Here is a 25,604-nt window from a genome sequence, read left to right as displayed (position 1 = left end):
ATGAGATTAAAGCAGCAGAAGAAATGAAAAAAAAAAAAACAACACCTGTGCTCTCATGTCTTTCATGTTTCTATTCAGAACTTCAGTGTCACTAGGGATCTTCCTTCTGGTGCTGTCATTCATTCCCACCTGTGTCAGCATTCATTTAGCGCAATGAGTCTTCACCAGTGTTTCTTTATGTCTTGATACACATGTGAGGAATACCCACCCCCCACCCCCATCACCCCCACCCCCACTTCCCCAGGAAGCTGTCTCCAACCTGTGTTCCACTGCTTTCTAGTCGGGGAAACACCTAATTTCCACTAGCTTTTCTCCTTATTGTTACAAAAAGCATGAGATGCTGTTGCCAATGCTTCTCTCAAAGACCAGACTCACCATTGTTGGTTAGAACAGCAAAACTATTCATTTCTAAAGAAAACAGTTTATTGGGCACTTAACTATGCTCAGCATTCTGCATATATGTTTTCTTTCTCTTCTACCTCAATTTGTTCCTTTTGCTATATTCTTAATGATAGCTTGGATTTCTTAGACTCTTTAGATTTTTTTCTTTCTGGCTTCCCCCTCTGAATTAGGTTTTTTTTTTGTTGTTGTTTGTTTTGTTTTGTTTTGTTTTTTAATCCTCTCTAAAAATGCTTATTTTCTCTAATAAGCTGTAGCTTAGAAAAAAATTAGGAAAAAAATTAGAAAAAAAAAATCTTAAGCCTTTTCACTTTCACATCTAGCCAAGAAAAGCAACTTATATTTATATTACACTTAATTGGGGACTATTCAGACAGAAGGACAAAAACAACAAATGTGTCCCAAGTCACTCCAAATAGTTCCCTTGGTGTCCTTACATCCTGGAATTTTTCCCAGCAAGCTGCCAAGTTCCGGGAAGCATTTCTTTTGATTCCTTCTGGCTGATCCCCTTGTAGTGAAGAGGACCAGTTAGGAAGTGGAACATTACTGGAATGAACCACCTCGATGCCAAACATAGCTCTTCTCGGCAAATATGATAGAACACAAATACTCAACACATACTTGGTAGCAATGCTTAAAATTATTTCTATCCCATTTACTCATTCCTCTTGCTATGCCCATTTCCTCAACTTCTAGGCCCAATGGATGTTGAGGCTAAGACATAAGGATAGGAGTTGGAGAAGTCAAAGATCATTTCAAATCTGGCTAATTTAGAGAATGAGTACAAGGAGAAGAGTTAGGGAGATGCTATGTCTCCTGGGGTGGGACTGATAATGTGGTTGAGTTTTACAATGATACTGAGTTTAAAGTGACGGCAGTTTTCTACATCTTGTTCCTAAATTCAGCATGCATAAATCACATGTGATCTAAATCCACAATGAAATTCTAGTTGTGCTAGATGTGTAGGATTAACAGAATTGTTTGTTAACAATAGAAAATAATTTTGCATAGCATTACAGTATTTCAGAAAATATGAGATGTTTAAAAATGTGGTGAAAATGTGTTTTCACTTTCTTTAGTATTTAATATTTACACAGTGTTCCCAGTGATAAAGAGGAAGATCTGTAGGTGTCACTTGAAGTATCCTCACATGTGCTCCCTTATTACTGCTTCCTTCTTTAATCTATAGTCTACAACCACATGCTAGAATTTAATCATTTTCTATGCTCTCACCAGAACATTGAGGTCTTCAAAAGATGTAGCAAATCATAAGCAGGTCTTAAGTTTTACTAGTGGCAATGATATTATAAAACATGCATTGAAGCATAATTATTATTTACACTTAGTGTCTTCCTCTATTGATGAAGTGGAATCACTGAACTCTGTGAAGGTATTGTGGAAATGAGAATTCTTTGGTTTGATGTGGATAGAGAGTTCTCTTTCCTTATCATTGTTTTTCATTTTGAATTTGCTCATTATTATGACTTCCTAGATTCATGAAATAATGAAAGATAATGGCAATGTATTTTATCCAGTAGCTTTTCAATCATATTATTATCAACTACTTATGAAAGCATAGCTTAATTGTGACCAAAATATTGATAATTATTTCATTTGTTGATGCCAGTAGTTGTTGTAAATGAGGTCTTTGACTACTCTTCATCTGCCTTTTAGTAAAATCGGGGTATATAATGAAATAGTTTATTGAATTTTTAATAACACCAAACAATTCAATTCACAAGTCATTGTTTACATCTACAGACAGAAAGCTATTTTTCCTATCCTGACTCTAAGAAAGAAAATAAAAATTATGCTATTAAAAACCAAATGATTTGTTCGTCTGACATTTTAGAATGAAATAAATTATTCAATTTTAACTTTTGGAGTTATGAAATCAGGGCTGTTTTCCTTAATTTGTGTCCTCAAATTACTCTAGGATTTATACATTCTGACAATGTTTCATAAATACTTTAAAAGATTAATATCCATTCCTTTGCACTTTCTTCATAGACCTGAGTTTATATGAACAGCCCAAGAAGTCTCAACTGGATAACCTCTTGTCAGCGCTAAGCATAGCATGCTGGGAAAAAGGCCTGTATGCAGCATACATGTGACATAGATAACAAATATTAGCTAGGCTGCATTAATTCTGACGAAGTGGGTATTGATTTTATTCTCCAGATAGGAAAATTGAAGTGAAAAGAATAAATAAGAGGATGAAGCAAAGGCATGGAATAAGAAATCAGATTTTCCTTTAACTGAGTGAATATTTTGGAAAACAGCTTTTAGAGACTTGACATAACGCATATAGTTTTCACTTGTAACCTTCTTTGCATATTATTAGGCACAGGGAGCGAATGTCTCATGGTTACACCTTCGTGTTCAAAGTATAATTAACAGCAGTTATTTAAAGAGGTCTGCTAAACTTTTAATTCCTACATTGTTTTAAAAATTTTCTTGAGATTTTACTGCATTTATATGCGTCATTAAAATATAGCATTGGAGGAAAAGATGTATAATAAAAGAAAATAGTAGGTTAACATTCTTGTGGTAACTGTATGTGTTGTAGAAACAATTTCAACAAAGATTAAAAATCAGAAAGGTATAAATTTTAAAATATCATATAAGCAAGATTCATAATTGGGTTTTAAATAGTCTTTCATGTATCAAAAAACTCACTATCACTTTAAAATATTTAATCTTTTTTAGGGCAGTAGTTCTGTTACCATCATTTACAATTGCTTTCATTGATTTTTGTTAAATTTCGGTACATTCCAGAGATTTTCTGTTAGCAATAATTTATAAGATAAAGTTTAAGAGAAAAGTAAAGATTATTAGTTTATTATACACTTTCATGGTATGTAATGATTAAGAGCCACTGTCTGGGTTCAAATTTCCCTTCTGCCACTAATTAGCTGAGAGAATCTGGGAAAATTATATAACTTCTCTGTGCTTGGGCTTCTCGATCTGTAAAATGGGAATAACTACAGTACTTGCCTCATAGCCTTGGTGACAAGTAGATGAGTTAATGCATAGGAGCCTTGGAATAATGCTTTATTATGTGGTATGAGATCAATAAACATTAGCTGATATCATGATGATTATTATGATAGTAAGTTAGGGATGTAATTCTGGGGAAGAAAAAGCTAAATCCTTTGAATCCAGATATCTTTTTCTACAAAATAAAAAATAAATAGTTTAAACTTCCCATGTTTAATAAGGACTACCCTTGTATTTGTATGTGTAATATGGGTAGGTGGTCTCAGGCTGAGTAAACACGCACATTAATGATTTTAATAACTTCCAATTGAAAAGAAATAAGAACAAATTGTCATTCTTGGATGATCTGCAAAGCTGAGTGAATAACTGACTTATCTTTCTGTGATTCCTTGCAGATATCATGGAAATCAGGACAGTGGCAGTTGGAATTGTGGCAATCAAAGGAGTGGAAAGTGAATACTATCTTGCAATGAATAAGGAAGGAAAACTCTATGCAAAGGTATCGATAATTGATAGCTTGGACTTAATTTTTCAAACTTATTTTTGTCAAAAACATCTTGCCTTTCTGGAAAGTAAAAATGGAACTAATTTTTCTTCAGTCATATAATTTAATGATTTCATTAAAATACTTCATATTCAAGCATTGAGGGAAAAAAAAAAAACATTTTCTGCAGGACCTTGGACAAATTGCTTAAGCTCTCTGGGCTTTGGTGTCTTCATTTGTAAAATGAGTTACGTTAACCAACCTCTCAGGATACTGCCAGCTCTGAAATTCCATGTGCGCTTTAGATACTTAAAACCTAAGATTTCCAGTATTAAAGCTCTTTTTTGTTAAGGTTCACCCAATCTGCACATTGCTGACATGAAAATTCTTGGGAAAAAAAATTCAGAAGTTTGTTTATCAACATCAGTCTCACAATCGTGGCCTTTGAACTGTGAGCATTCACATTGTTCCCACTTTATTACAATATGAAACATGTAACAGTTCATCCCACCATAATAAAATATAATTGAGTTTCCTTTGTATTCCCATAGTCCAGCACAATACCTGGCACAGGCTAATTACATAATAATCTAGGTTTAATTGAATGAATGAATGAATGAATGAATGGTTGGATGGATGAACAAATTAACTTAAATTCCATCACCATTGCAGGCAGTGTAGTAACAAATGAAGAAAAGTTGTGAAATATGTCCTTCAGCTGAGGGAGGGAGACGCTCTGCTAATTATATCAAATTCTCAGCAGTTAGGGAATGAGTGATTTGGGAATGATATTTGGTAATATCAGAGCTGCTCATTAGGGGGAAACAGCTCCTCATACTAAAGAATTGTAAAAACTGCCAAAAAAAGTTAGATATTTGAAAATGTGTTGCATAACTAAATATGTATCATTTTATCTTTTTAAAAAATTTTAAGATGCCTATTTTTTTTTGCAAATATGCTAATCTATATCTAACAAACTGCATTAGGCCAGCTCAAAAAAAAAGTCATATATGATTTAATTCTACTAAAGATTACTGCTTACTCTTTGTTTAATTGAGTACCTCTAAAAATCATTTGGATAATGTTGTTTATTATTTTAACAGAAAGAATGCAATGAAGATTGCAACTTCAAAGAATTAATTCTGGAAAACCATTACAATACATATGCATCAGCTAAATGGACACACAGCGGAGGAGAAATGTTTGTTGCTTTAAATCAAAAAGGGGTTCCTGTAAGGGGGAAGAAAACAAAGAAAGAACAAAAAACAGCCCACTTTCTTCCTATGGCAATAACATAATCATATATGGTATAAAAGAAACCAGTTCCAGCAGGGAGATTTCTTTAAGTGGACTGTTTTCTTTCTTTTCTTTTTTTCTTTTCTTTTCTTCTTTATTTTTTTTTAAGTAACCAAGAAAGGCTGGAAAACTACTGAAAAACTGATCAAGCTGGACTTGCGCATGTATGTTTATTTTAAGAGACTGCATTAAAGAAAGATTTGAAAAATATACACAAAATCAGATTTAGTAACTAAAAGTTGTAAAAAATTGTAAAGCTGGTTGTACAATCATGATGTTAGTAATAGTAATGTTTTTTCTTAAATTAATTTACCCTTAAGAGTATGTTAGATTTGATTATCTGATAATGATTATTTAAATATTCCTATCTGCTTATAAAATGGCTGCTATAATAATAATAATGCAGATGATGTTATATAAGATATGTCAGACCTAAAGGCTGCTGGAATGATTTGTCAGATAATCAAGCCAACACTAACTATGGAAGATGAGCAGTATCTGAAAGACTTTTTAGTGGCAATTGTAAGCCACTTAAATTCTAATAAGAAAAGAAAGAATATTCTTAAAAATTCTATTATGGAATGGAGTCAAATAAGTAGTTTTACAAAAGTATAGTATTAGAATATGCTTGTACCTATTAACAAGAAGAAAATTCCTAATGCTGCTCATATGGAAAGGGTATTGCTAAAAGGATGTTTTCAAAAATCTTGTATATAAAATAGCAATAATGATGATAATACTGTATTTCATCTCACTTGCCACAAAAATAACATTTTATAATCCCTAAAAGTAAAACTGAGAAACCTTTAAGTTTTGTTTCAAGTAATATAATCTATCTTTTGTATAATTCATATTTGGAAATATGACTTTTAATAATGTTCTTCCCACCAATAATCATGCTTTTTCTCTGTGGTTATAGCATTAAACTCTATTTTAAGTTGTATTTGAACTTTATTGTTTTGTTATTTAAGTTTATGTTATTTATAAAAAAAAAACCTTAATAAGCTGTATCTGTTTCATATGCTTTTAATTCTAAAGCAATAACAAAACCATCTGGCTCAACTACAAGGTTCCCCTCCCTCCCCCCCATGACCAATATCAAGTTTAGTACACAGTACTTGGGCCAGCAAATCCTGGATGGCAGACAAAAATGACAGCCTGCAGCAATTCTTACAATAGATGTCTCACAGGGAGCAACACAAAAATGTAAAATATGTTTTGCCACATACTGTTGTCAATTACATTGGATGATATAAGTAAAATCACTGCAGATAAAAGGACTTGAAATTGTTAAAATTAGAATATATTTGAGTTCATGAGTAGAAAAGTGCCATATTTTTAAAATATGCATATTAGAGTTAGTAATTTTTCTAATCTAGAAATTTCTGCCATTCAAAATATTGCCACATTGGAAGTTGTTTTCCTTTTAGATGGCAAGAGCACAAGATAGAATATATAGTTAGGGATTTGAGGACCTGAATATCATGAAGACTTGAGGTCAGGCTACAGAGAATAGGCTTATCAGAAAGATAAATTCTACTTCATACTTCTTCAATTGGCAGATTTGGGTAGCATTTTATGTGTTCACCAATAGGAGGTCAACATTTATCTAAACTAAACTATTGGAATTTTAATCATTGTGATTTTAATTTCAAAATATTTGTCACCAAATTCCTTTATCTTATATAAATATTATCTACTACTACATCAATAGGCAAAAGTTACACAAAAAGGCTAAAGCCGACAGGAACAGATTCATTTGATCTTCTTATGGCTCATCTATATGACCAGGTGACAGGAAACTAGAAAGAATTGTCTTTCCTCAGCTAGGGGACATTTATGAATGATATTCTGAACTGTTATCTGATTCAAGGGGCTTGCTAGCCTAGATTCCTCTCCTAGATCAGCCTTCTGTGGCTGGAGTCTTGTGAAAATACCGAGGGCAGAGGAAAACCTATGTTTCTCATATTCGTTTCCTTAGTGCTTAACAGAGTGTCTATCCATAATCAGTTTTTTATATGCATTCATTCAATGTTTGAATATTAAAGAAAATTCAGAATGGGACTAATCTTACTTGATTTTTAAAATTAGGGCAAACATGATGATATAGAAATTTGAACAGAAATAGTGTATATACATACAAGACATGAACTATGTTAGGACCAAATACTCTTTGTCTATGGATTTATAGTTATAATCAAATCACACAGCAATGCTGAATTAAACAAACCAAATTTAGTGGTAAAGCCAATCTGGTAGTGTTTTTAGAAACACTTTTTAAAAAAATATAATTTATTGTCAAATTGGCTTCCATACAACATCCAGGGCTCATCCCAACAAGTGCCCTCCTCAATGTCCATCACCCACTTCCCTTCTCCCCTACCCACCCCCCCAATAAACCCTCAGTCTGTTCTCTGTATTTAAGAGTCTCTTATGGTTTGCCTTCCTCCCTCTTTAGAAACACTTTTAATTCATTGTTTATACTCTCCTTTTTTATCATGCAAATTTTAGAAAATAAAATCTGTACTAATTATATACATTTAGAATTCTAGAAGCTTAAAACTGCAAGAGGCCTTAGTCCCTTGTATTCACTTGCCGACCAGGAAACTGAGATTGTGATACATCCAAAGTAGCTGGTTAGGGACAGAGCTGTCACAAAAGTCCAGGTCACTTAGCGTATGCTTCCCAGTCTTAGATTATTAGCTAGTGGTCTCCTTCTTTAAAAAATTTCTATTGAGATGTTATCTTTATGTTTGCATGCAAATGCAACTTATGTTTTGGCAATTCACTTCATACAGAATAATTAGTCCATGCTGTGATGATGTAACTCAAAAGGAGGAAAGAAATGATGAAATTTCCAATCCTGTTTCCTATTCTACTCTTACATGTATTTATTTACAAATGGAGAGCAGTTATAAACAGAGTAACCTTTTAAAAAATGTTCTTTGAAGGAGAAAATTGGTTAAAATACATAGGTTTCCAAGAACAAGGAAGGAAAAAATTAAATGAAAGAATATGAAATGTTAACAAAAGAAATAATAAAAAGATACTTTCAATGCAATTAATAAACTAAAATATTTTATGTAAAAAAAAAAAAAGCCATACTATAAATTATCAGCCTTCAAGTTGACTATAAATTGACCTAATGATAAAAGAGAAGAGATACTGGAGATAAATTCTTAGTTTCTATCTCTTAGAGTTTGCTCCTCTGGTTATCTAGAGTGACAAAAAACATACAGATGAGCCACACGACCAGCTGTAGTAAAGCGATACTATAACCACAAATAAACAAAATCCATGTGTCTCAAAATTTTCTACTGAAATACCAATAGTAGTAGAAGTAGAGAAAGAGAGTCTAAGGAATAATGCAAAGGTAGCACACAAAGTTTCTTGAAAATCTTTTTTCTCTTAAAACTCATGTGCTTTTGCATTTTAATCCATAATACTTTTGTGTTTGCTCTAATATAAAATTCACACGAGTAAGCAAAAGTGATGCATCAGAAAGATGTACAAGGTTTATCATGCAGCTTCATTTACACCACTACCTTAATGCCATATGCTTGGGCATGAGTAAGACACAAGAGATCCTGTACCTTTCATTATCCAACTTTATGCACAGATGGCACATGGCTACAGGAAACCAAAACTTCATCTAACGTTCACTATGAATAAGAGTGATATTAAAAATACTAACGACCAGTATGAGTGGTTACTGGTCAATTAGAATATGTCACTGATCTATCAGAATAGACACAGGCCACTGTGACTGACTTGTGGGTACCAGATGATTATCAGCCATGATCATTTCTATGCTCACTCTAAAACAGTTTTCAGAGAATATCTATTAATTGGTGTCTATGGTTCGAGTTATTCATGTGCATCTTACTATGAAATAGTTCATTAAAACTTATAACTGTTTCAGCATTGTTGTCAGGCTACTCTTTATCCTACTTCTATATTTATTCAACAAAGCTGCTGCTTCCAATGAGACTGGTGTTCCTTCAGGCCCACATGTGTTCCCACTCATCCTCTAACTTTGAATAGTTTGTTAAGAAAATTCACTTTCTCTCCAGTTGAGGAGACATGACAAGAAGCAAGAAATAATAAAGTCCTGGTCTCTTACCCAAATCCCTGTATTTACTCTCCCCTGAGAAGATGCCTCTCATATTTTCCTTTTACTTCCTGATTATTATGTGGTTCCAGTTTCCAAATCATCATCATTGAACTTATGAGAACCGATGCAAATTTATTTTCTTTAACATCATCAGAACTTTTGAAATATCATCAGAACAATTTTGAAATATCATCAGAACAATTGAAATATGAGATGAATAGCAACATTTAGCTTGAAAATGGCAGGACTTTCTCTTGAAAAATACAGCCACATGTTACTTACATATTATTATATAACAAATTATCATAAAACTTAGTGGCTTAAAACAGCAAATATTTATTATCTCATAATTTATGTGGTCAGGAACCTGGACATGGTTTAGCTAGGTGTCTCTAGGTAGAGTCTCTCAGAAAGCTACAATCAAGGTGTTCACCAGAACTGTGGACGTATCTCAAAGCTCAATTTAGAGAGGGATCCACCTTAGGTCCTTGAAGAGGACCTTAGGTCCTCACTGGTTGTTGGCTCAAAACATCACTTCCTCACCACATAAGCCTTTTCACAGCACTATCTAAAACATAGCAGTTTGTTTCCCACAAAGGAATCAGAGTGAGTGAGTGCCCAAAATGGAAGCCACAGTATTTTTATATATAACCTAATCTTGAAAATGATTTCAAGATTTTCTACCTATACAAGGGAAAGGAATTACACAAAGGCATAAGTACCAAAAAGCAGGGATCATTGGAGGCCATCTTTTTTCTTTTTTTTTTTAACGTTTATTTATTTTTGAGACAGAGAGAGAGCATGAACAGGGGAGGGCCAGAGAGAGAGGGAGACACAGAATCTGAAACAGGCTCCAGGCTCTGAGCTGTCAGCACAGAGCCCGACGCAGGGCTTGAACTCACAGACCGGGAGATCATGACCTGAGCCGAAGTCGGAGGCTTAACCGACTGAGCTACCCAGGCGCCCCATCATTGGAGGCCATCTTAAAGGCTGCCTAACACAAATAATAAATGGGATGTTTTTAAGGTTCCTGCCACAAGACAGGATTCGTTAGGGCCTAATAAGAGTATTTCATGGCTTTCCTTGGTGAGCTATTCAGCAGAGAGAGATGAAGCAGGTATATTCTCTGAGGCAACACTTTTGATACTTCCGTGAGGGATATTGTATGGTCCATTGGTACAAGGATAATTGAGAAAAGGTTGGAACCACATAATTAATTTGAGTTGCGCCTCCTTAGAATTCCTAATATAGCTCGAAAACTAACAATATCACTTTACCTCTATATGAAGGAAATGACTAAGCCCTCAGACTCAACCTAAAGATAATCCTCCCCTCCACTTCTCTACCTCAAGAGAGTAAGATCATATACATGGTTGAAATTTCTTGAGCCACAGTGAGTTTTATCGTAGAAGGTGGAGGCAATCAGTCACAAGCTGCCTGTGAGGATAAGACCTAAAAATACTTGAAAAACAATCGATTTTAATGCTAAATGCCTATTGGAATCACCTGGGATTTTTTTTTTTTTTTTTTTTTAAATAATGAGGCCTAGGCCCAGCCTAGGCCAATTGCACCAGTATTTCTGGGTTGGGGCACAGGCAAGTGTATTTTTAAAGCTCCTCAGAAGATTCTAATATACCTATGCATTTGAGAACCAATTAGCTAAATGGGGTGGTGGGGGTGAGGGTGGGGGTGAGGGTGGGGGTGGGGAAGGAAACCCCTTCAGGAACTATACCGGATCTTTATCTTTGTTGCCTCCTGAAACACTGTGAAAAGCCTTATGTTGCTTCCCATCTAATTCTCTATTTTTCAATATGATTTCAAAGTCTGCAGTGCTTTTGGATCCCTGGTTTCCCTAGATGCCTCTATATTTTTCCTATTCACACTGAAGATAAAAGGAAATGCAAACACTAGAAAGACAGCTACAACTGTTTTTGCTTTCGACCAATTATGGAGTATAAAGCGCACAAAGGGCACCCCAACATACACCATAGTCCTTTTTCAAACAGAGCAGCCACAGTGATTCTGTTAACTTATATTTTAGATCATGCAATTCCTCTGTTCAAAACTGCAATTGTTTTCCATATTATTCAGGATAGAAATCAAAGTTCTTAGAGTTGCCTATGGAGTGGCAATGGAAAAAGTGAGTGATTGAAAACTTAAGATGTTAAATTAGGTATGGGCAAGACAACAGGAAAAAATAATAACAATCTATAATTATGCACTCAGACTGCTCGGCAAATATCGTTGAATTCTCAGTCCATTTTAAAGAAACTCAAACTGGACACTGTTGACAGTATTTAATGGGTATGATAATTATTAGAATCATGCTCAGAGGAAAGACGATAGCCTCACATAAAAACTGATAAATGAATGCACATTGCTATGGTTGAAGTAAACAAAATATTGAAGGTGTGCATATATCAATTTAACAAAATTTTCCTATTAATCAACCAGTTCATGGATCTCACAGGCCGTCTACTTTTACTCTTCCTTAACTGATCTATTGTTGGTTATTTTGGTTGTTTCAAACTTCATTAACGTAAATATGAATTTCTTGGTATATACTTCTTTATAATTCTGATTATTTTCTTAATATGATTATAGGAAATAAAATTATTATATTAAAAAATCCTTTAAAATGCAAATTGAGAGACACCTGGGTGGCTTAGTCAGTTTGGCTCAGGTCATGATCTCAAGGTCCGTGGGTTCGAGCCCCATGTAGGGCTCTGTGCTGACAGCTCAAAGCCTGGAGCCTGTTTCAGATTCTGTGTCTCATTCTCTCTCTGCCCCTTCCCCGCTCGCACTCTATCTCTCTCTCAAATATAAATAAACATTAAAAAAATAAAATACAGGGGCGCCTGGGTGGCGCAGTCGGTTAAGCGTCCGACTTCAGCCAGGTCACGATCTCGCGGTCCGTGAGTTCGAGCCCCGCGTCAGGCTCTGGGCTGATGGCTCAGAGCCTGGAGCCTGTTTCCAATTCTGTGTCTCCCTCTCTCTCTGCCCCTCCCCCGTTCATGCTCTGTCTCTCCCTGTCCCAAAAATAAATAAACGTTGAAAAAAAAAATTTATAAAAATAAAATAAAATACAAATAAAATACAAATTGAAAAACATTTTCAGAAAGCTTTTTCCAAATATATATTCTGACCAACAGTGCATGAGAGAAGATAAATGTTCTCTTTAATATTTATACTCAAAATATAGTCAGCTTTTATTCTTGTCTCTACTTCCCTTTAACCTATCACCAAAACCCAACTAACTTATTTTTCAACATCTTTAGATTCACTTCTTTCAAAACCATGTTTTATTCACGCCAGTGACTAAATCCCTCAGTTGTATTCAAATTCTTGTTATTCACTTCACCTTAGCTTGGCATTTCCATGTCACTCAATAAAGTATGTTAATGTGCTTCATAAACCAATGAGGACCCACTGTTTTTTTATGCTCTCCAGCACCTTTGACCACTACCACCAAACAGCAAACCAACATATCTAGGGGAGGCATTTGCCAGTCACCCTATGGCAGGCCATGGAAGATTATCTTAAAAGCTAAATTAGTAATTAGACAATTGCTTGGCAAGCATGGCATCAAAGCAAAGGAAGGTAAAATGGTTTTGAAAGATACATTATCCAAATTATCATAAAATCTAATTCACAATGATCAAATCTGAATACTTCTGTAAAAACACAGCCAGTTTCTGAATCTTTAGGCTGCGTCTATTTTGTGCCACATGTTGTTTTCCTCACTTTTGTTCATATAGTCTTTCTCCACACAGTGTGAAATGCAACCAATAACAATACAATAATACAATTTATTAAATTACTACCATATTGGGAGCTTATATCTCTGGCCATCTTATTAGTGTTTTGGGGCTTCCTCTCTCTTCAGCCATGAAAATTTCTTGGTTTTCTTTCAATATTGTATAATGAAAAACATAATGCCAAGATTTTACAGGCTTAATTCTCAGGAAACTATTTTATTTCCAAGTTGTTTTTTTTTTTAATTTTTTTTATTGTCCATAGGCATTCTGAGAGTAAAGAGGTAGCAAATTGACAGAGGTACAAATTAAAGTTCAAGTAGCTAATCCATTGGGCTATTACTATTTCTGTAACATGTCATGGGACATGGCATTTGCTAAATATCAACTATTACTTGTCTATAGAGGAACTACTATGTTTCTTTTCTTTTTTTTATCTTCCCAAGCACTAAGTACAATGATGCACACATAATTACTTAAAAGTTACATGTTGACTGAATATAAGGATTTTTTTTGGTGCATATAGTTTAAACTACAGTTTATAAAAATTCATGAATATGTTATTTTTTTAACTGTGAAGTCCAGATAAGAGAAAAATTGGGCTTAAAAACTAGGAGAGAGGTATAAAAATAGCATTTCAAAAATGATCTTCATCTGAGTATAAAAGGTTATATGGTGTTCTACCACAATAAGAGAGGTGAACATTAAAACTTTAGTCTTGTAAATAATCTAACAATACACTGGTTAAGGGCAGCTGGCTTGTAAATACCGAGTCATTCCAGATACTGAAATTCTATAACTGCTTACATTCCAGTCCTAAAAAGGGAGATAATGCTTTTCTGTTTGGAAGGCAAATTTTAACTATCTGTTGTCTATTTCATTAAAAACAAAAACAGAACATTTTGTTGGTTAAAACTTTGAAGAAAAGTTAAGCCCACATGACAATAAGCATCTCAAATGCTCAAGAGGAAATTATGGTTTAAATATGTTTTGGAAGGGCGTCTGGGTGGCTCGGTCAGTTAAGCATCTGACTCTTGATTTCATCTGAGGTCATGATCTCACGGTTTTGTGGGACTGAGCCCCACATCAGGTCAGCCTGGGCCCTGCTTGGGATTCTCTCTCTCCCTCTCTCTCTGCCCCTCCCGCCCTCTCAAGATAAATAAATACATTTTTAAAAAGCTAAATAAATATGTTTTGGATTAGAAGCAGCAATTCTGAGATAGCATTATACATAAAGCATAGGTTATCGTATTTATTAAAAGTCATATATATGCATACATGGGTATATATACACTCATGTTTTACCCTATTTCTGCCCTTCACCCGCCTTAGCATTCCTCCAGCACACAGATTAACATATTTATACACACAAGACACACATACACAAGATACACACACACGACTATAAAGGGGGAAGAGCTCTAAAATAATATATCTAAGCCACCAGTCTCTATTGCTAATTCTACGTCAATAGTAAACAACCGTTTTGGAAGATTATTCAGCACCTAAAGATATAAGTAATAGAGTAATAAAATGTTAGAGAAGGGGACTAGAGAAATCATATATTCTAATCACATCATTTTTTTTCAGGTGGAAACGTAAGGCCCAGAAAAGTTACATTACATAATCAAGAAATTCAAGTCTTTTATGTGAAAGGTAAATACATGAGAGCTAAAGAACCATTAGTAACTGTAGAAATCTCCAAACAAAACATGCTTATGACCTAGTAAATAAATTATCCGAGTCTTTTGTTTACGGGGTTCCACACAGTGATTACTAAGTCCAGCTTGGAGAGAAGCAATACAGAAACTATAAAACTGCAACCAGGATACAGTAGCTCTCAAATGCCATGGGGCAAGCCCCTTTGCAGTGATTTCCTGTAGGGCAGTGGCCATCAAGCTTTTTGGTCTCAGGGCGCTTTTATACTCTTAAGAATAATTGAAGACACCAAAGAACTTTTGTTTATAAGGATTTTCTATCTATCAGCATTTCTTACCACAGATATTAAAACTGAGAAATCTTGAACACTAGTTCATTAATAAATGCATTTCACGTTAATATAAATAGCATCTTTTTAGAAAAGATAACTATTTTATTTTTTAAGTTTTTACTTAAATTTCAATTGTTAACATACAGTGTAACACTAGTTTCAGGTGTATAAAATATGGTGATTCAACACTTCTATACATCACCCGATATGGGGCTTGAACTCATGAACCAAGTGATCATGACCTGAAACGAAGTTGGACGCTTAACTGACTGAGCCAGCCAGGTGCCCCTAAAACCACATTTTAAAAATTCATGCATTGGTCATTTGAAAAATATTGATTTAGTGAGTTATGCAGATATTCTAGATGTTGACACATTTCTTTATATGATATAAAAAAATTCACATTTGTTAACACCACTGACTCATTAGGCAGTCTTCAAGCATCGGAAAACTGTCAAGATCATGGTGATTGATATATGCAAGTTCTCCCAAATTTTTCTTTGATACTCAAATTGTATTATCTCAAATTGTATTATAGGCCACAGCATAAGCATTCCATACATAAGGATTACTACACTATTACTTAACTTAATTCCTGTAGTAGAGACACTTATCTGTTCTTCAAAATGCATAGATCCACCTTCTATAGTACAATGCTGTTACTATGTAGCAGCTTCCTAGCCAGAATGTTTTTGTTTGGTTTGGTTTTGGTTTTGTTTTGTTTTAATTTGCCAACCCTCATTACATCTATATATAGCCATGGCTTATTCTCACCAATAGTATCTGATTGGAAGTGATGTGGGTGACTTCCGAGCCAAAACTTTTTAAAATTGAGGTATAAGTGATATTACTTATTAGTTTCAAGTGTACAATGTAATGATTTGATATTTTTATATATTGCAAAATGATCACCACAATAAGTCTGGTTAATATCCATCACCACATATGTCACATTTTTTTTCTTGCAATGAGAACTTTCAAGAGCCATTCTTCTACCTAGTTTCAAATATGTAATACAGCATTATTAACCAAATTGCCATGTTGCACATTACATCCCATGACATATTCATTTAAAAAAATTTGTTTGACGTTTATTAATTTTTAAGAGACAGAGAGAGAGAGACAGAGTGTGAGTGGGGGAGGGGCAGAGAGAGAGTGAGATACAGAATCCGAAGCAGGCTCCAGGCTCTGAGCTGTCAGCACAGAGCCCAACGTGGGGCTCGAACTCACAAACTGAGATCATGACCTGCGCCAAAGTTGGATGCTTAACTGACTCAGCCACCCAGGCACCCCAACATATTCATTTTATAACTGGAAATTTATATAACTTTAGTCGAGACTTTTAAAATGGTGTGCCTACTCCTCCTCTATTCTCCTGATGCAGATTAATTCTAATGACTGTGCAGCTGTATAGGCTGGTGACCCCACAAGATGAAAGTGGCCTGGATCTCTGAGATCTTCCTCTCTATGTGGAAGAGAGGCACTCATTGACCACTAACTGATATAAAAATTCAAGAAGATAGCTTTAAAAGCAGGCGAGGGCCCTAGGAAAATATAAGAGCCTCAAAGTTCAAACAAACACATAGATTTGAACAAAGTTCTACCTTAAACATATTTCCTGATAGTCACAATCTAAGCAGAAGTTTACAGAAAAAAACTACTTTGTAAAAAAAAAGAACAAAATAAACCCCTTTTAAGAAGTTCTTGACTTTTTGAAAATACAACTGCCTTTTAGTTCCCCTGCCAAAAACATTGGTGCATAACAAGAGTATTAGAAGTTCCAACCCTTTGCTGTCATTGTATTTCTGGACCACTTTGGCCCCAGAATGTGGCTTTCTGATTCCCCAAACCATTGCTTACTATTTCTAGAGAAATCCATATACAAAATGTGCAAACAAGTGAATTCTGCACCCTCCCCCCAGTCTTTTGCTCTCTTTCTGCCCCTTCTACTATCATATCTCCCTGCTTCCTTCTTACCTATTAAAATTTGATACCAGGAAAGGATCTAAAAATTCATTCATATTAGTCATGAAGGATTAAGGCTATGGCAACTCTTATAAGTTACAACCCTTATCTTATGATGACAATTTTAAGCCTTAATGTACTCATTAGCTTGTAAAATCAAATGGTTGAGAGGAAGCATGTGAGGTGGCTAAGAGTTCAGAGTCTAGGCAAGAACTTCCTGGAAATGAATTCATATTCCACTACTTATCAGTTTTGTGACCTTGCATAAGTTATTACTTAATTTCTTATGTCTTAGTTTTCTCACTTTATAGGTGATAATAAAAGTGACCAGCCACATAAGAATATTACTAATAAGGCTCTACAAAGTTAACACATGTTATCAAGTACATACTTCAAGTGGAAGATTTACACAAGTTGAAGATAAAGTATTAAATTTTAATTTTGAGCAGTATATGAAAGGAAACACTCATTAAGTCTCTAACCTACCCTACCAGACTTAGGTCTCATCCAGAAACAGAAAAATCAAGTCATGTTTTAGAGTCAAATGTAACAAGTATTTTTCAAATATTTAGGGGCTAGTAAAATATATGATACATTTTATCAAGATTTCCTATTATTAAAATTAAGTGTGTTTGAAATAAATATTTATTTGTATTTCAAATGAAAATAATTATTAGAAATACAGTAAACAAGCTCTTTCAAGCATTGTAATTCACCACCTAGAATCTTCATTAAAAATTTTTTTAATGTTTCTTTATTTTGGGGAGAGAGAGACAGAGACAAATCTGAAGCAGGCTCCAGGCTCTCCGAGCTGTCAGCTCAGAGTGCAACATGGTCAAAAGTACTGGTAAAAAAAGCTTCTGCACAGAGAAGCAATCAGCAAAACTAAAAGGCAACCAACGGAATGGGAGAAAATATTTGCAAATGACATATCAGATAAAGGGTTAGTATCCAAAATCTATAAAGAACTTATCAAATTCAACACCCAAAAACCAAATAATCCAGTGAAGAAATGGGCAAAAGACATGAATAGACACGTCTCCAAAGAAGACATCCAGACATGAATAGACACGTCTCCAAAGAAGACATCCAGATGGCCAACCGACACATGAAAAAATGCTCCACATCACTCATCATCAGGGAGATACAAATCAAAACCACAATGAGATACCACCTCACATCTGTCAGAATGGCTAACATTAACAACTCAGGCAACAACGGATGTTGGCGAGGATGCGGAGAAAGACGATCTCTTTTGCACTGCCAGTGTGAATGCAAGCTGGTGCAGCCACTCTGGAAAACAGTATGGAGGTTCCTCAAAAAACTAAAAATGGAACTACCCTATGACCCAGCAATTGCACTACCAGGCATTTATCCACGGAATATAGGTGTGCTGTTTTGAAGGGACACATGCACCCCCATGTTTATAGCAGCCCTATCAACAATAGCCAAAGTATGTAAAGAGCCCAAATGTCCATCGATGGATGAATGGATAAAGATGTGGTATATATATATATGATGGAGTATTACTCGGAAAGCAAAAAGAATGAAATCTTGCCATTTGCAACTACGTGGATGGAACTGGAGGGTATTATGCTAAGCGAAATTAGTCAGATAAAGACAAATATATGACTTCACTCATATGAGGGCTTTAAGAGACAAAACAGATGAACATAAGGGAAGGGAAGCAAAAATAATATAAAAACAGGGAGGGGGACAAAACATAAGAGACTCTTAAATATGGAGAACAAACAGAGGGTTAGTGGAGGGGTTGTGGGAGAGGGGGATGGGGTAAATGGGTAAGGGGCATTAAGGAATCTACTCCTGAAATCATTGTTGCACTATACGCTAACTAACTTGGATGTAAATTAAAAAAATTAACTAAATAAAAAAATTTACCAATATATTGGTAAAAAAATTAATACCTATTGATTATTTTAAACTATTGAATGTTGATTATTGCTAGATTTTGAAATGTAAAAGAATCTCATCTATTTTATTGAACTAAAGAACATAAAAAAATAATATATATTATATTATTGCCCACAAATTTAAGTAAGCCATTACATTTAGAGAGGGGAAGACAAATTTAGAAATAGTACAAAAAAAACCCATAAATAAAAGGCTTGTAAAGCAAATATGGAAAAAATATAAATATTTATTAAATGTGGGAAATATTTTTTACTTTTCTGCATGCTTGAATAAAATATAATAATAAAAACACATCTAAAAGGAGACTTCTACATAAGGTGGTGGGATAAACACAGCTACTTTAGTCTTTCTCCCAACCCTTAAGTTAAAGAACCATGAAGCATAAATAGGAAAGTCTGCATCCATCATCACCAGAACATAGTTAGATAAATTGGTTTTATATCTGAAGCCTATGAAATAGGACCAAAATTTTAAAAGTCTTTGATAATTAATATACTTTATCACGCGATGCGAAAGTACACAGGAGGAGGTCTTGACAGATCTATACTCCCAGTGGCAAAAACTTACTTAGAAAAGCACAAGCTGCATTGAAATGAGATGTTTTGGTGGGAAACTAATGAGAAGACTTATGCAGTCACTTCTACCTCTACAGTTCAGGAATACCTGGTGGCCCGGTAAGCTCCTGAAAGGGCTAAGACATAATGTAAAAAAACAGTGGTCTTTCCCAGGGACTTGATTTTTTGCTTCCAGCCTAACTTCCAGGGCCCTGTCAGTTTTTGCTGCCTAACAGAAAACTGTTCTTGGCTTATACCACATTTACCAAATGAACAACTTCTAGTAGACTTTTTCTTTCTTTCTTTCTTTCTTTCTTTCTTTCTTTCTTTCTTTCTTTCTTTCTTTCTTTCTTTCTTTTTCCATTGGTCCTTATATGTAATCGGTTTTTATGCTGCAGCAGTTAGTCTTTTATAGCATACCATGTGAAAGCCTTTCTCTAGATATTTTATTTCCTCAGTGTTTAGGGGATACTCTCCAATGGTAGACTGAAGCTTTTTGGTTAAATATCTGAAACAGGGGGCGCCTGGGTGGCTCAGTTGGTTAAGCGTCCGACTTCAGCTCAGGTCACAATCTCACAGTCCGTGAGTTCGAGCCCCGCGTGGGGCTCTGGGCTGATGGCTCAGAGCCTGGAGCCTGCTTTGAATTCTGTGTCTCCCTCTCTCTCTGCCCCTCCCCTGTTCATGCTCTGTCTCTCTCTGTCTCAAAAATAAATAAATGTTAAAAAAAAAAATTAAAAAAAAATAAATATCTGAAACAGAAGCACTTTCCCTCCCTCTTCAGTCTGGCCATGTAAGTTTCTGTCTCACTTGAAATATTTGGCTAGGACCTTGACTAGGTCTGTGATGGAGGTTTGGGAAATCCAAGAATTATAATTAAATTTATCATTAGGAAAAATCTATGAAAACTTTCATTCATATCAAGACACATTCCACTGACATTTTTCAATTTTAAAGACAAATGTAAAAATTTTGGAAACATCTAAACAGAAATGTAAAACAAAATTTCATAAATTAATTGTAAAGAAAAAAATAGTTGACTTTAGACTTTTCTACTAGACTAAATAATAGAAGACAATAAAGCAACATATAAAGTTTTAAGGGAAAATGTGACTTGAAAATTTGATACTTAAGTTGTAAAATAGTATTTAAATAAAATATTTAATTTATATCAGTCTGACTTTCCCAAAGATAAAAATTACAAATTCTTAAACACATTTTTTAAAAACATAGCCATTTGTAGGTACCAGAAAATGACCAACAACAGCAGGTAGAAATTGGAGGGGAGTTGAACCCTATAAGAGGGAGCTGCTAAGTGAATGAAATTTGTATTCATGCAGTTGCTTAAACAACTTTTTGTCTGATGGTACTACTTAGTCATCATGGCATGTGAGTGGATGGAATTCACATATAAAGTAGAAATATTATTGGTTTAAGGAGTCAGAGGATAGTGTTTGGGACAGCCAGAAGATTGAAAAATGAAGGAGTTTTAGAAATCCTACAACGAAAGGGGCTGCAGAAGAGGAAACCCAAAATCTGAATATTGTAAGTTTTCTCCAAACCCTTAGCTGGTGTCTGAATTACTCACACATATGGTGGGAAGAGGGAGCTCTAGATGGATGGGTGGAAAGGAATAGGTGGATGACTTAAAGTTCTAGGTGGGGATTTTACTGGCCGACCATCACAGAACACATAACATTTGGACTTTGAATACAGCCAAAGTAACTTACTTGAACAAAAATTAACATTGGTTGGTGGAAATTAACAGAATTCAGAAAATCCTCAAAGTACATTTAAAATTCCAAGATTACATAAAAAGTTACTAGACATGAAGTGAAACAAGAAATTATGACTCATAGTCAAGAAAAAGATAGTGAGAGAAATCAATCTCAAAGTTATCCAAAAGTTTGAATTACCAGATAAGAACTTAAAGCAACTATTTTTAATATGCTTGAGGATGTAAAAGAAAATATCGTCATAATAAAGGAAGAGAATCTCAGAATAGAAATGGAAACTATTTTAAAAAGGGCAAAATGGAAATTCTTAAGTGAAAAGTACAATATAAGAAATGAAATATTCATTTATTGGGATAAGAGATCATATACCATAGGAAAAAGCATGTGAATGTAAAATGAAAAATATAGAAATTATGAAATCTATAAAACAAGATTGAAAAAAAACCCACAACAAAGTCCCAATAAACTGTGGATAACATTAAGTAATATAGTGCATGCTAAATTGGGAATCCCAGAGGAAAGAAATAGAACAAATTTGAAAACATAATGGCAAAAATTTCCCAAATTTGGTGAAAAACATCAAACCATGAGTTTAAGAAACTTAATGAGCCCAAGCAGGATGAACACAAAGGGAAATAATACAAATGAGAACACAATGGAACAATATCTTACTAACAGACAAAAAACAAAAAATGAACTCAGAATTCTATACCCTGCAAAAATATCCTTTAAAAATAAAGGCAAAATGAACATTATTTTAAGATAAATAAACAAGGAAATTCATTGTTAGCAGAATTGAACTATGAGAGATAACACCATGAGGAAACCTCAAATTTAAGGCAAGGAATGAAGTTCCAGGAATGATAAATATATGAATAAAAATAGAAGACTATTTTTAAGTCTTCTTTTAATTCTTTTTTTTTTTAATGTTTATTTATTTTGAGAGAGAGAGAGAGAGTGAGTAGGGTAAGTACAGAGAAAGAGACACAGAATCCAAAAGCAGGCTCTGTGCTGTCAGTTTCTGTTTGTTGGTTGGTTGGTTTGTTTTAATTTTTTTAATGTTTATTTAATATTGAGAGACAGAGAGAGAGAGAGAGTGTGAGTGGGGGAGGGGCAGAGAGAGAGAGGGAGACACAGAATCCAAAGCAGGCTCTTGGCTCTGAGCTGTCAGCATGAAGTCCAACGCAGGGCTCAAACAAGATCATGACCTGAGCTGAAGTCTAACACTGAACTGACTGAGCCACCCAGGGACCCCAGTCTTCTTTTAATTCTTTAAAAAAATATATAATTTCTTCCACTTCTAACTATTATAGAATAACAAGGACGGGATTTACTCTTCTTTCTTAAACAACTAAAAATTTGGACAAAGTCTATGAAACAATGGTTTTCGTGTGTTAGACAATAGATAGCACAGGCCAGTAATCCTCAAGAAAAGAGAAACAAACAAGGGAGCCCTTCAATTGTCTCCTCCCAACACTGTAAGGAGTTAGAATCCAAACAGAATCCACTAGTCTCACTGAGTTGAGAAAATAAAATTTAGCATTCTGGAAGGCCAAGGCAAGCTAAAGTTCATAGGTCAGCATAATTTGGAGGAGACAGATTCACACAGAGAGCATTCTGAAGATCTTCAGAGGATTACCCTTGAATCTTTGCCTGAGGTTGGTAAAGAGCTACCCAAGGGAAAGAGCAGGCAGAACATTCTTGGGGCTCACACACAGCTCATGTTCTAGACAGTCAGATGGGAAACCTCCTACACACAGACCAAGGGTAGAATACTTAGAAGGGTATTGCTTCAGCAGGGGAAGCAAGTTAGTCTTCGACAAAAGACTTCTCTGGTTCCACCTAATGAAGCTTAAAAGCAAAGCTCAAATGGATCAAAATATTTCTAAGTAACTGGATTACATCCAAGAAAAAAAACCCTCAAAAATATTTAAAATAAAATTTCACACAAAACAACTACGTTTATTTAAGAATGAACTGGTAAATTGAATAGCCCTACATCTATTGGAGACTGAATTTGTTGTCAAAAACTTTCCCACACAAAAAAATTCTAGGCTTGGGTGGCTTCACTGGAGAATTCTACCAAATACTGAAAGAAGAATAAATATCAGTTTTATACTAACTCTTTTAGAAAAGAGAAGAGGAGGGAACATTATACTTATTACTAAAATGAGACAGGATAGTATAGGAAAATAAAACAAAATTTTAGCAAATTAAATCCAGTAGTACATGAATAAGTTAATACACAATGGCCAAATGGGATTTACCCCAGGGATTAGGGGTTGGGATAACATTTGAAAACCAATCCATGTAATTCACTGTATTAAAAGACTAAAATAGAAAAAAAAATAGGCTCATTTCAGTAGATGCTAAAAAGCATTCATCAAAATCTTACATCTATGAAACTACCTCCACCTGATAAAGCCTTCTATAGAAACTGGCAGCCAAAATTTATTTATTTTAAAAAAAAAAAATTTTTTTTTCAACGTTTATTTATTTTTTTGGGGACAGAGAGAGACAGAGCATGAACAGGGGAGGGGCAGAGAGAGAGGGAGACACAGAATCGGAAACAGGCTCCAGGCTCTGAGCCATCAGCCCAGAGCCCAACGCGGGGCTCGAACTCACGGACCGCGAGATCGTGACCTGGCTGAAGTCGGACGCTTAACCGACTGCGCCACCCAGGCGCCCCCAAAATTTATTTAAAGGCAAATAACCTAACATTCCTCCTCTAAAATCAGGAGTGAGGCAAGGATGTCCACTCTCACCACTTTTAGTTAACATTTTCTTAGAGGTCCTAGACCTGGGCAAGTAAAATAAATAAAGGCATATAGATTGGAAATGAAGAAGTAAAATGCTCTTTATTCTCAGATAACATGATTTTCCATAAAGAAAATCCTAAGAAATCTATAAAAAGGTTACTAGAAGTAATGAGATTGTAAGATAGAAGATCAATATAAGAATACAGTAACAGGCAAATGGGAGAACTTAAGCACATACCACTTTTACAATGAAAAACTAAAACGTAAAGCAATATTCAAACTACTGTAACACTAATCTACAAAGCGAATGTTAATTTGAAACCCTCACCAAAGAATAAATCATAAGGAAGTTATTATAAATAAATAACTTAATACACTTGATTTTGGCTATTTATCCTACAGTTGACAATAAGTTTACTTACCAGCCGTTATGCGTTCTTGACTCCTTTCAATTCTGTCCTTTAAAGATTTTGAAGGTGCTTTCTTAGTACCATGTATGGTTGTTGTGGAGAGTTCTTTCAGTTTCCAGTGGGTCCAAAAGCCTTTCGGAGGTTTTAAACCTGTTATTATAAAATGTACATTTAGTCAAGGAAATTAGCATTTGAAAATATCTTTCAATTTGTCAAAGCATTTTCATGTATTACACATTTCATCCTCATAACAATCCTGTGAAAACTGTCAGTCTCAAGTTTCATATAAGGGAAACTCTATGAGAAATATTAATGTCTTATTACATAAAATAGTGAATTAGAAAAGAGGTAAAACTCAGTATCATCTTCTGATTAATAGACATAAGCTAAATTCAATGATGGACATAAGAGGAAGTTAATTGTTGCAAAAAGTTGGAAAGGACCTAAATATACAACAAGAATACATCCATACAATGGATTATGAGGTATCTGCTAAAAGTTATCTTTAAATATTTGTTAACATACAAAGGCATTTATAATATGTTTTTTGTGAAGAACAATTTTACCTCTTAGGATATGTGTCTGTAGCTTAAAAGTTAACATTAGTGCTTCTGAGTATAGGTGACTATTATTATTATGCCTTATTTGTATCTCCTGAATATTTTAAAATAATATTTATGAATAAATTGTAATATCTAAAAAGTAAGAAAAATAAGTTTTAATAGTTCTACTTTTGTTCCAAAAGCTGTGTATGGTTGAATAATTCATTTAGTCACACTGAACACTAAAATGCCCAACAATAAAAATGAGAACAATATAAATTCCTTGGTGTACTTCACATGGTTGTTTGAAGAGTTAATACTCAGTTCCAATCAGCTAATACTATTATCAATATTATTATATGTTGATATACTTCTAAATATAGCCAATATTTTTTCAGTAGTGATGTTCAATGAGTATTACATGCTATATTTGGCTGTCAAATTTAAATTTTCTAGGTGTTTTAGATTCAGTTATCACTTATTTCACATTAGTTGCCCCTAGACAAAATATGCAGAAGACTTCAGTTTAATTCACTTAGATGCTTCTTGATAGATTGTCTATGTTTTAAAATATAGTGTATTAATAGAAAATTGGAGGTGCAGTAAGGCTAACAGATCAGGAAATGATTGGCATTGAAAAGATAGTTTATTACTCATAGTTCCCAAGAGGA

General features: G+C 34.4%; 2 protein-coding genes across 5 annotated transcripts in view; one reads left to right on the top strand and one right to left on the bottom strand.

Moving 5' to 3' along the window:
• FGF7 (fibroblast growth factor 7) overlaps positions 1-6,128 on the top strand; it is a 58,227-nt gene extending 52,099 nt beyond the window's left edge. For both annotated transcript variants that reach the window (XM_043555459.1, XM_043555460.1), the window contains exons 3-4: positions 3,795-3,898; positions 4,987-6,128. In XM_043555459.1, the coding sequence (XP_043411394.1) occupies positions 3,795-3,898; positions 4,987-5,181 (299 nt within the window). In that variant the 3' untranslated portion in view covers positions 5,182-6,128. The remainder of the gene's footprint in view (positions 1-3,794; positions 3,899-4,986) is intronic.
• FAM227B (family with sequence similarity 227 member B) overlaps positions 1-25,604 on the bottom strand; it is a 202,409-nt gene that overhangs the window by 120,456 nt on the left and 56,349 nt on the right. For all 3 annotated transcript variants that reach the window (XM_043555450.1, XM_043555452.1, XM_043555451.1), the window contains one exon: positions 24,404-24,541. In XM_043555450.1, coding sequence (XP_043411385.1) covers positions 24,404-24,541 — 138 coding nt within the window. The remainder of the gene's footprint in view (positions 1-24,403; positions 24,542-25,604) is intronic.

Source organism: Prionailurus bengalensis, chromosome B3 (assembly GCF_016509475.1).
Source record: "Prionailurus bengalensis isolate Pbe53 chromosome B3, Fcat_Pben_1.1_paternal_pri, whole genome shotgun sequence".
NCBI classification, from domain to species: domain Eukaryota; kingdom Metazoa; phylum Chordata; class Mammalia; order Carnivora; family Felidae; genus Prionailurus; species Prionailurus bengalensis.
Note: the sequence above shows the minus strand (reverse complement) of the source record. Positions and strands in the feature narration are given on the sequence as shown.